This window comes from Leptonychotes weddellii, chromosome 7, assembly GCF_054177405.1.
Source record: "Leptonychotes weddellii isolate Sample4059 chromosome 7, ASM5417740v2, whole genome shotgun sequence".
NCBI classification, from domain to species: Eukaryota; Metazoa; Chordata; class Mammalia; order Carnivora; family Phocidae; genus Leptonychotes; species Leptonychotes weddellii.
In genome coordinates, this window is record NC_138375.1 from 44,292,110 (window position 1) to 44,305,341 (window position 13,232).

The 13,232-nt window shown below is 35.3% G+C and overlaps 1 protein-coding gene across 2 annotated transcripts in view; it reads right to left on the bottom strand.

Moving 5' to 3' along the window:
- Positions 1-1,465: 1,465 nt before the first annotated feature.
- Positions 1,466-13,232, bottom strand: part of SOX30 (SRY-box transcription factor 30) — a 27,630-nt gene continuing 15,863 nt past the window's right edge. Inside the window, exon 5 of one of the 2 annotated variants that reach the window (XM_006730472.3) lies at positions 1,466-1,847. In XM_006730472.3, the coding sequence (XP_006730535.2) occupies positions 1,466-1,847 (382 nt within the window). The remainder of the gene's footprint in view (positions 1,848-13,232) is intronic. The other variant, XM_006730473.2, reaches the window with a different exon arrangement.

The window sequence follows — 13,232 nt, forward strand, 5'->3', positions numbered from 1 at the left end:
CCATCAAGATATTCAAGTTTTGCTGTTTAACCACATTAAAATGACATTGCACAGAGTAATAAAGAATATAAAATATGAAAATAAAATTTTTATTGGGAAGAGGAAATCTTACATACAATTAAGTATAGGGCTGATGACATGTATTAACAACCTTTCCTTAAGGAACAAATACAGACTTAGTACAGGAAGAAGTTGGAAGCTTAGAACAGGTTTCTATACAAAATTTCCAAGTAGTTTTAAGTAACAAAAATCTCAATTTGCATAAATTATACAGATCATTGAGGGAAAAGTGTATTGGTTTGTGGTTATTTCCGATCCTCAGTTCAGGTGCCTTGTAGATTTCTTCTACCATGATCCCAATTCTGTTGGTCCTGATCCTGTTCTAAATAGGTTCTCTCCATCCATAGTGGATACTTACCACAAGGACACATCACAAGAATGATTTTTATTGCTCACTGTGAATTAAATAAATTCCATGTGCTCTTACATGAACTCCATGGTTTTAGGGACAGCTGCTTGCACCAAATCTGGAGGAGCTCTTCCATTTGAGAGGGGGTGCTTAAGTCACATGTACAACATGTGTAAAAAGTTTGAAAATGGCATCAGAGTATGTGTACAACATCTTTGTTGATACAGTTTCAAGTCTCATGTAAGCTAATAGGATCTGTGCAATTCTGGAGATTATTAAGTAAAAATAAATATCTGCACGTGGTATGGAAACCATCCTCATTTGAACAGTACTCGTTTTGCTTATTTCTATCCCCCAAACAGAAAACATCCAACAAGAACAATTTTATCTATATTTATTTAATTATAACAAAAGTAGAACAATGCATACCAAATGGAAAAAGAAATCCAAAAAAGATGATGAAAATGTTTAGGAACAGAAATGACTAATTTAGCTGAAGGAATTACTCAAATGCCATGAAAACACATTTGCAACTTATAATTGGTTATTAACGTAAATTAAATTTAGTAACTGAGTCTCAATTCACTACTAAATATTATCAAAATATTTTCAAACTGTTACATAAAAACAGACAATATCCATAAGTATTACATAAACACCAAACAAAAAAATCATATGAGAAAAATAAATAAATGTATCCTGAGATAAAATACAAATCACACTTGTCATGCCAGATATATACTCCCTATCCCCTCAATATAATTGTGAGGATTCAGTATTTTGCACATTCCAAGATAAAGTAATGATAATATATGTTGATACAAATTTCAGCCACAAAAATAAACTACTTCATATCTTAAATATTCCTATGATGATACATCAGGACTCCAGTTTCACTAATCAAAACTTTATGAAGGTATAAATTACGTTTGATCTGACTCCTCAAATCATGGCTGAAAACTCTCAGCAAAGCATTCTAAGCTTTTTTTTCTCATACCAACTGACCCAGAATATATTTTAAGAAATGTTTATTTTCTGTGCATATTTGTTTTAAAATTATAAATTCCTGAGCACTTTTTCTTCTTCCTCCTCATCACTGTCAGTGACATTAACTTGCTGGATGCTAGAGGGAGTTGATGTTGGGGCTGTGAAGACGTTCTCCAAGGCTCCAATGTCCAGCTGAGGCATGGGGTTTAAGTATTCTTCCCCACTGTGGCTATGACTGTTATAGTAAGAGGTCCCATCCATGCTCTCACAACTCCGAGAATCTTCACTGTGCGTACGTTCATCTGGGTAGTCTCTAAAAGGATAGTCTCTATTTAAAGCTGAAAACATAGCCTCATGTTTTTGGTACCTGTCTTCATAATAACCAAGGCATTCTGGCATTGAACTTGGAAAATTTCCATAGCCAAAGGGAGGCCGACTATAAGGGCACGTGCTGTAGCAGAAAGACAAAAATGGAATTAGATCATACCTTGTCCCCATGCTGCCTTGCATACAGACTAATTGAGGAAGTTTAACTGCATCCTCTCTGGGGCCTGGAAAGTTCCCAAGATAACTTTCTGCGACCACTTCATGTATTCATCTGCTCTTTTACTACTACCAAGTCCCAACATAAAATAAATGGCAAAGTAAGCTTGTGACTCACCAGAGCTATTATCTAGTATCAGCCTTGGCTTCTTACCTTTGACAACCTTGATAAAGAAAAATTGCTAATCTGGGCTTTTCTGCATGACACCATTTAAGGTTTTGGAAATGCAGGCATGTGTTATATTGTGTTAAAAATCAATGCTTAGTAAGGAGTGCAACAATTGTTTTTACTAGCATTTGAAACAAAACTTACCAGGGGAGGGATATATAGTTGGGCTGGAATTAATAGCTACTCATCAACTGCATTTTTCACAAAACTAGAATAAGTATTTCCTAAAATTTGTGTGGAATCATGAAAGACCCTGAAAAGCTAACACAATCTTGAGAAGAAAAAAAAAAAAAAAGCTGGAGGTATCACAATTTTATGTTTCAAGATATACTACAAAGCTATAGTAATCAAAACAGTATGGCACTCGTGCAAAAATAGACATATAGATCAATAGAACAGAATAGAGAGCCCAGAAATGAATTCATGATTATATGTCAATTAATTTATGACAAAAGAGGCAAGAATATACAATGGGGAAAAGACTGTCTTCAATAAATGGTGCTAGGAAAACTGAACAGCTACATGTAGAGAATGAAACTGGGCCACCTTTGAACACCATACACAAAAATAAACTGAAAATGGATTAAAGACCTAAATGTGAGACCTGAAAGCATAAAAATCCTAGAAGAGAACACAATCAGTAATTTCTTTGACGTCGGTCATAACAACATTTTTCTAGATATGTCTCCTAAGGCGAGAAACAAAAGCAAAAATAAATGATTGATACTATATCAAAATAAAAAGCTTCTGCACAGCAAAGGAAATAATCAACAAAACTAAAAGCCTACTAAATGGGAGAAGATATTTGCAAATGACATATCCAATAGTATCCAAAATATAAAAAGAACTTCTACAACTCAACACCAAAAAACAAACAATCTGATTAAAAAATGGGCAGAGGACCTGAATAGGTATTTTTCCAAAGAAGATATACAGATGGCCAACAGACCATCTATGAAAAGATGCTCAACATCATCATAATCAGGGAAATGCAAATCAAAACCACAATGAGATATCATCTTACACCTGCGAGAATGGTTAAAGTAAAAAAGACAAAAAAATAACACGTGTTGACAGGGATGTGGAGAAAAAAGAACCTCATATACTGTTGGTGGGAAGGTAAATCGATACAGCCACCATGGAAAACAGCATGGAGGTGCCTCAAAAAATTAAAAATAGAAATACCATATGATCCAATAATTCCACTATGGGGTATTTACCCAAAGAAAATGAAGACATCAATTTAAAAAGATATACACACCCCTATGTTTATTGTAGTGTTATTTATAATAGCTAAGAGATGGAAACAACCTAAGTGTCCATCAATAGATGAATGGATAAAGAAGATGTCTTTTATCATGAATGAAAGAGGAGAGATCACAACCAACACTGGCGAAATACAAACAATTATAAGAACATATTATAAACAACTATATGCCAACAAATTAGGCAATCTGGAAGAAATGGAAGCATTCCTAGAAACATATAAACTACCAAAACTGAAACAGGAAGAAATAGAAAACCTGAACAGACCCATAACAAGCAAGGATACTGAAGCAGTAATCAAAAATCTCCCAACAAACAAGAGCCCAGGGCCAGATGGCTTCCCAGGGGAATTCTACCAAACATTTAAAGAAGAATTAATACCTATTCTTCCGAAGCTGTTTCCAAAAATAGAAATGGAAGGAAAACTTCCAAACTCTTTCTATAAGGCTAGTATTACCTTGCTCCCAAAGCCAGACAAAGACCCCACCAAAAAAAAGAATTAAAGACCAATATCCCTAACGAACATGGATGCAAAAATTCTCACCAAGATACTAGCCAATAGGATCCAACAGTACATTAAAAGGATTATTCACCATGACCAAATGGAATTTATTCCTGGGCTGCAAGGGTGGTTCAACATCTGTAAATCAAATAATGTGATACACTACATAAATAAAAGAAAGGACCAGAACCATATGATTCTCTCAATAGATGCAGAAAAAGCATTTGACAAAGTACAACATCCTTTCTTGATTAAAACTCTTCACAGTGTAGGGATAGAGGGAACATACCTCAATATCATAAAAGCCACATATGAAAAGCCCACAGCAAATGTCATTCTCAATGGGGAAAAACTGAAAGCTTTTCCCCTAAGGTCAGAAACACAACAGGGATGTCCACAGCAACTCTTGCTAGACACGTCTCCAAAGGCAAGGGAAACAAAGGCAAAAATGAACTACTAGGATTTCATCAAGATAAAAAACTTTTGCACAGGAAAGGAAACAGTCAACAAAACCAAAAGACAACTGACAGAATGGGAAAAGATATTTGCAAATGTCTTATCAAATAAAGGGCTAGTATCCAAAACCTATAAAGAACTTACCAAACTCAACACCCAAAGAACAAAGAATCCAATCAAGAAATGCGCAGAAGACATGAACAGACATTTCTGCAAAGAAGACATCCAAATGGCCAGCAGACACATGAAAAAATGCTCAACATCACTCAGCACCAGGGAAATACAAATCAAAATCACAATGAGATACCACCTCACACCAGTCAGAATGGCTAAAATTAACAAGTCAGGAAATGACAGATGTTGGCAAGGATGCAGAGAAAGGGGAACCCTCCTACACTGTTGGCAGGAATGCAAGCTTGTGCAGCCACTCTGGAAAACAGTATGGAGGTTCTCAAAAAGTTGAAAATAGAGCTACCCTATGACCCGGCAACTGCACTACTGGGTATTTACCCCAAAGACACAAATGTAGTGATCCAAAGGGGCAACTGCACCCCAATGTTTATAGCAGCAATGTCCACAATAGCCAAACTATGGAAGGAGCCTAGATGTCCATGGATAAATGGATGAATGGATAAAGAAGATGTGGTGTATATATATAATGGAAATTACTCAGCCATCAAAAAATGAAATCTTGCCATTTGCAATGATGTGAATGGAACTAGAGGGTATTATGCTAAGCAAAATAAGTCAATCAGAGAAAGACAATTATATGATCTCACTGATATGTGGAATTTAAGAAACAAAACAGAGGATCATAGGGGAAGGGAGGGAAAAATAAAATAAGACGAAACCAGAGAGGGAGACAAACTATAAGACACTCTTAATCATAGGAAACAAACTAAGGGTTGTTGGAGGGGAGGAGGGTGGAGGGATGGGGTAACTGAGTGATGGACATTAAGGAGGGCATGTGTTGTAATGAGCACTGGTTACTATATAAGACTGATGAATCACAGACCTGTACCTCTGAAACCAATAATACATTATATGTTAATTAAAAAAAGAAGATGTGTTTTATACACACACACACACACACACACACAGAGGAAATTTATGCAGCCATAAAAAAGGATGAGATCCTGCCATTTGTGACAACATAAATAGACCTAGAGGGCATCATGCTAAGTGAAATAAGTCAGACTGAGAAAGACAAATACTATATGATTTCACCTGTAAGTGGAATCTAAAAAAATAAAGAAAAAGCAGAATCAGAACTATAAATACAGAGAACAAACTGATGTTTGCCAGAAGAGACAAGGGTGGGAGTTTGGGCAAAATGAGTGAAGGGGAGTGGGAGATGTAGTCTTCTAGTTATAAAGTAAATAAGTCACAGGAACAAAAGGTATAGCATAAGGAATATAGTCAATGATATTGTAATAGCAATGTATGGGGACAGATGGTAGCTATACTTACGATGAACCTAGCATAAGGTATAAACTTATCAAATCACTATGTTGTACATCTGAAACTAATATAACATTGTGTGTCAACTATACTAAAAAAAAAAAAAAAAAAAAAGAGTTCCTGGGCAGGGGGGCTGTGGCACTGGAACAGAGGATAACAACTTAACTTTTTAATTGACTCTCCATAATAAGTTAAATTAAAAACTTTCTTCCTTTCAGGAAGATTTAGAATGGATATTAAACTGTGGGGTTTTTTTTGTTTTGGTTTTTTTAAAAAGATTTTTATTTATTTATTTGAGACAGAGAGAATGAGAGAGAGTACATGAGAGGGGGAGGGTCAGAGGGAGAAGCAGGCTCCCTGCAGAGCAGGGAGCCCGATGTGGGACTCGATCCCGGGACTCCAGGATCATGACCTGAGCCGAAGGCAGTCGCTTAACCAACTGAGCCACCCAGGCGCCCTTAAACTGTGGTTTTAAAGATCTTTTCCAAATAAAGTTTTTGCAATGTGAACAATTGAAAAGATTATTTTGCTGTTTAACAAACTGCTTTTTTAAAGCAAATCTAAAAATTCTGCCATCCAAGCCCATTTGTTAATTTTTTTTTTAGAGTATTCTCCCTTTCAAAGGCACAGAATGGGAATCATAGGAAGGGGTACACAAAAGTCCAAGCAAGAGTTCCCTGGGCTCATGGACTCCATCTAGTGACAGATAACATAAATATAATAACCACATTCAGCAAAACCTACAAGTTGAGGGTTTCACTTCATGCTCCCACATTTTTTTTTTAAAAAAGGTCAACTTTGTTACCTTCCCTTTAAAAACATAAGTACGATTGACATACTAGACTATTATCTCAAACTCTTTTAAAATATGGGGTATCTCAAGTGGTTTGGCATCCCATCCCCAAATCTCCCAAGTGCTGGGGGCCTTGCCCATGTTAAATATCACAATAATGAGGCTAAATTTCCAAAATGTCTCAGGTTTCCTTTCCTATTGCCGTATCTTCCTTGAGGCATTTTTAATATAACACATACATCCGGAACACACTATCCTTCTAGCTAGTATGACTTTTCTCCTGTGGCTCTTTTACCCTCAGGTCCTCCACCCACTGAATTACACAGATAGCTCTCCTGCACAAAGCCCTCACTTCAGCTAGAAACACTGGACCCACTATCTGTTTTCAGGACTCAATGTAGGCAAAATACTACACAGACTTGGTGGAGAATTTAATTTCAAAAAAAGATCTAGAATCTAGGTATATACTAGACATGTGCTAAAGTCTATAATGTAAACTGCAAACATTTCATGGCTATATAGGTATGGTAAAAACATGTTATATTCAGAAAACAGATCAGTTAAGATCAGAGTAATCCTAGAGGATTGCATGGATGAAAATGAATACATTTAGAAGCACTGTGGTGTAATGGGAAAAGCATCAATTAGAATTATTAGAATGATAATATTAGCCAACATGTAATAAGCATTTACTATATTCTCTAGGCATTAGCTAAGGAGTTTATGTGTTATCTCAATTATTCTTTAGAACAACCATACGAGACAGATACTATATCTCCATTTTACAGATGAGGGAAGAGAATCTTTTTTTTTTTTTTTAAAGATTTTATTTATTTATTTGACAGAGAGAGACACAGTGAGACAGGGAACACAAGCAGGGGGAGTGGGAGAGGGAGAAGCAGGCTTCCCACAGAGCAGGGAGCCGGATGTGGGGCTCGATCCCAGGACCCTGGGATCATGACCTGAGCCGAAGGCAGACGCTTAACGACTGAGCCACCCAGGCGCCCCGAGGGAAGAGAATCTTAAAGAGATTGAGTAACTTGCCCAAAGTCATATAATTAGCAAGTAGTGAAATAGAATGAGGCAAGCTAACTCTAGAACTTGTTCTCCTAATTACCATGCCACACTACCTGTGTACTAGTTCTAGCTCTGCCACTTAAAAACCTGGTAACCTTAAATAAACCTAAATTTTTCTGAGCTTTGGGCTCCTTCTATAAAAAAACAGAGATAATATCACCTGTTCTGCCAACTTAAAAGATCTGTCAAGAGGAGCTTGAAAGAGGGTATCTGTGAGTACTTTAGAAACTAGAAACACTTTTAATGTATTATTATTTAGTCTTACAAGAAGTTATATGTAATAATATATTCATAAACACACATAAATATGTTTTACATTGATTTTCAAAAAGAAAGAATGCAAAGATAGAACAAAATCTAACTGAAATGGTGGCCTGTTGGAGGCAAGATGGAAGAGGGGAAGAGACAAGCAAAGAAGCTAGACTTCTCAGAATGGACTTTGTATTATGGTTTTGACTTTGAAACCATGTAATTACATGATTTTAAAACAAATGTAGTATTTTAAAAAGTGATCCCTAAAAATTAAAAGCAAATGAAAACAAGTGAACCCCAGTTATATCAAGTTGTAGTTGCCTTAACTACACAGAGAAACATTATTTCAAGGTAATCTAAATCTGATACTTTTATTCTGCCTCCCCGGTAAGATACACCCTAAAGAAAGAATTACAAACAAATCTTAAACTGCATTTGGTAATTTTATTGTTTGTGATATTGCTGCTTTGAAACTATTGATATAATTGTTTTGAAGCTATTCTCTATATATGCACACACACACATATATATCAGGAAAAAAACATGTTTAGTAGTATAAAGCAAATATGTTATTATCATTAGGAAACAAGATTTTTAGGGGGAAAAGATACTAACACATAAAATCAGAGAACTTCATTTGAAACTACAATATTAAATTTATTTTGGAAATATCAATATATATTCATGAATTATTTTTTCTCAAAAAAATACATGCATATTTTCCACTGAAAATCCCCCTAGAAACTTTATTAGTTCAGTAGCAATAAGCATCCCTATTGCTCAAATTGTGATTTCAATAAAAGGAACCTGGATTTCTGGGTAAAATGGCTGATTCCAGGTCTTAAAATACTTCTCCCAAGAAAGTAAAAGAAATAAATGAACTAAGAATAGCTAAATTGCTGATAATTGTTGAGTAATGGGATTCAATATGCTATTCTGCTTTGCATACAAAAATTTTTGTAACAAGATGGTAACTGGGATGCCTGGGTGGCTCAGCCTGTTGAGCAGTTGCCTTCAGCTCAGGTCATGATCCTGGAAACCCAGGATCGAGTCCCACATCAGGCTCCCTGCTCAGCAGGGAGTCTGCTTCTCCCTCTGGCCCTCCCCCCTCTCGTGTTCTCTCATTCTCTCTCTCTCAAATAAATAAATAAAATCTTTTAAAAAAAAAAAGATGGTAACTAAGGCAAAACTATAATGCTATTCATTGCTTCTCTCACTTAGTAGTATGCATGTAAGTCTCCTCCATGTCTTTTCATGGCTTGATAGTTCATTACTTTTCAATATATATTAATTTTAATTATATTATATTAATATAGTGATATTCCACTGTTTATACGTACCACAGTTTATCTATTCACCTACTGAAGGATATCTTGATTGCTTCTGTTCTGGCAACTATGAATAAAACTGCTATAAGCATCTGTGTGCAGGTTTTTGTGTAAACACAAGTTTTCTTTTTTTGTGTGTGTGGTAAATACCAAGGTGTATGATTGCTGGATCATATGGTAAGAGTATTTTTAGTTTTATAAGGAATTGCCAAACTGTCTTCCAAAGTGACTGTACCATTATGCATTCCCACTAGGAATGAATTAGAATTTCCTTTGCTCCACATCCTGACTAGTATTTGGTGTTGTCCATATTTTGGATTTTGGCAATTCTGATAGGTTTGTAGTAGTATCCCATTTAAATTTGTAATTCCCTAAAGATATATAATGTGAAGCATCTTTTCACGTGCTTAAATGCCATCTGTATATGTTCTTTGGTGAGGTGTCTGTTCAGGTATTTCGTCCATTTTTAATAGGTTGTTTTCTTATTGTTGAGTTTTAAGAATTCAATATCTTGCACATTTTGTATAACAATCCTTAATCAGATACATCTTTTGCAAATATTTTCTCCCAGTCTGTGACTTGTCTTTCATTCTCTTGACACCACATTGTTTGATATAGTAGCTTTGTAGTAAGTTTGAAGTCAGGAATTGTGAGTCCTCAAATTTGTTCCCCTTTCTCAAGACTGTTTTAAAATTATTCTGGGTCACTTATAATTCTATATAAACTTTAGGGTCGGGCGCCTGGGTGGCTCAGTTGGTTAAGCGACTGCCTTCGGCTCAGGTCATGATCCTGGAGTCCTGGGATCGAGTCCCACATTGGGCTCCCTGCTCGGCAGGGAGTCTGCTTCTCCCTCTGACCGTCCTCCCTCTCATGCTCTCTGTCTCTCATTCTCTCTCTCGCAAATAAATAAAATCTTAAAAAAAAAAAAATTAAACTTTAGGGTCAGCTTTTACATTTCTGTGAAAAAAAGCCATTGGGATTTTTGAGAGGGATTGTATTGATTCTGCAAATCACTTTAGGAAGTATTGTCTTCTTAACAATATTAAGTCTTCTAATGCATGAACAAAAATACATTTGCATTTATTTAGGTCTTTAATTTCTTTCAGTAATGATTTGTAGTTTTCAGTTTATGAGTCTTGTACCTCTCCTTGGTTAGATTTATTCCTAGGTATTTTACTCTTTTTTAAAATTTTATTAACCTATAATGTATTAATTTGTTTCAGGGGTACAGGTCTGTGATTCATCAGTCTTACACAATTCATAGCGCTCACCATAGCACATACCCTTCCCAATGTCCATCACCCAGCCACCCCATCCCTCCCATCCCCCTCTACTCCAACAACCCTCAGTTTGGTTCCTGAGATTAAGAGTCTCTTATGGTTTGTCTCCCTCTCTGGTTTTGTCTTGTTTCATTTATTCCTCTCTTCTGCTATGATCCGATAGAACTGTTTTCTTAATTTCCTTTTTGGATTGCTCATTGCTAGTGTATAGAAAATTCAAGTGACTTATGTATATTTATCTTACACCGTGCAACTTATCATTAGCTCTAATAAACTTCTGTGGATTTTTTAGGATTTTCTATATACAGGATTTTCCATACATAGGATCATGTATAAAAAGAGATAATTCTATTTCTTTTGTTTTGGATGTCTTTTTTTTCTTGCTTAATTTCTCTGGCTAGAACTTCTAGTACAATGTTGAATAGCAATTGTGAAAGCAGACGTCCTTTTCTGGTTCCCAATCTCAGGGGGAAAGCTTTTCGTCCTTCATCAATGAAGATGATATTAACTGTGGGTTTTGTTCAGAGATGCCCTTTATCATGTTGAGGAAGTTCTCCTCTATTCCTAGTTTGACAATTCAGTTTTGAAATCAGGAATTGTTTTTTATAATAAAAAAAGGTGTTGGATTTTATCAAAAGCTTTTTTTTCTGCATCAATTGAGATGATCGGGTGGTTTTGTTCCTTCATTCTATTCATAAGGTGTATTACACTCATTGATTTTCAGATGTTGAACCACATGTACATTCCTGGGGTAAATCTCACTTGGTCTTGGTATATAATCCTCTTAATATGCTGCTGGATTCAGTTTGCTAGTATTTTATTGAGCATATTTTACAACTATATTCATATGATATATTGGTCTGTAATATTCTTTCTTGTGATATCTTTGTCTGGCTTTGGTAGCAGAGTAATGCTGGTCCTAGAAGTGTTCCTTCATATTTTTTTGGAAGAATTTGAGAATTGGTATTAATTCCTCTTTAAATATTTGGTAAAATTCCCAATGAAGCTATCTAGCTCAGGGCTTTTCTTTGTTGGGAGGTTTTTGATTACTGATTCAATCTCTTAATATAGGTCTGTTCAGATTTGCTATTTCTACTTGACTCAGTTTTGGTAATTCACTTATTTGTCCACTTTATCGAGGTATCTAACTGGTTGGTGTACAATTATTCACTATATTCTCTGATAATCATTTTTATTTCTGTAAAGTTGGTAGCAATGTACCCAATTTCACATCTCATTTTAATAATTTATGTCTTCTCTTTTTTTCTTAGTCTAGCTAAAGTTTCATCAATTCAATTGATCTTTTTAAAAAGCTAACTTTTGTTGATTTTCTTTTATTTCATTAAACGCTCTTTTGTTTTTCTATTCTTTACCTACCTCTAATCATTTCCTTCTGCAGATTTTAGGCTTTGTTTGCTCTTCTTTTTCTAGTTCCTTAAAGTGTAAAGTTGTTGTTGATTTGAGATCTTCCTTTTTGAATGTAGGTCATTGCAGCTATAATTTTTCTGTTATTCTATCATGGTTGGAGAAGAAATTTTGTATGATTTAAATCTTTTTAAGCACTTTTGAGACTTGCTTTGTGATCTAACATATGGTCTCTCCTATGTGCAATTGTGTGCAATTGTGAAGAATCTATATTCCGTCATTGGGTGAAGCATTATATATACCTGTTATGTAGTTGGTTTACAGTGCTGTACAGTCTTCTATTTCCTTATAATCGTCCTTCATTTTGGAGGAATGATCTATCTATTATTTAAAGTATTCACAGCTAACATCATACTCAATGGTGAAAAGCTGAAAGCTTTTTCTCTAAGATCAAGAGTAAGAGGGGCACCTGGGGGGTTCAGTCAGTTAAGCAACCAACTCTTGATTTCTGCTCAGGTCATGATCTCAGGGTTGTGGGGTTGAGCCCTACATCAGGCTCCATGCTGAGCAAGGAGCCTTCTTAAGATTCTTTCTCTACCTCTCCTTCTGGCCCTCTCCCCCTCACGCTCTCTCTCTGAATAAATAAGATCTTTAGAAAAAAGAAAGAGTAAGACAAGAATGCTCACACTTGCCACTTCTATTCAACATAGTATTGGAACTCCAAGCCAGAGCTATCAGGCAAGAAAAAGAAATAAAAGGCATCCAAACTGGAAAAGAAGAAGTAAAACTATCTCTATTGGACTGACATGATATTATACATAGAAAACCCTAAAGATTCCATTGAAAAAAATGTTGGAACTAATCAACAAATTCAGTAAAGTTCCAGGATACAAAATCATTATACAAAAATCATTTGCATTTCTATACACTAACAATAAATTATTATAAAAAGGAATTAAGAAAACAATTCCATGTACAACTGCTTTAAAAAGAATAAAATACCTAAAAATAAATTTATCCAGAAAGGTGAAAGACTTGTATGCTGAAAAATATAAGACGTTGATAAAAGAAACTGAAGAAAACATAAATAAATGGAAAGATATTCTGTGCTCATGGATCAAAAGAAGAATTGTTAAAATGTCTATCCTACCCAAAGCAATCTATAGATTCAATGCAACCCCTATGAAAATTCCAATGGCATTTTTCACAGAAATAGAACAAACAATCCTAAAATTTGTACAGAACCACAAAAGGCCCCAAATAATTGACAAGGCAAGAAACAACAAATGTTGGAGAGGTTGTGGAGAACGGGGAACCCTCTTACACTGTTGGTGGGAATGCAAG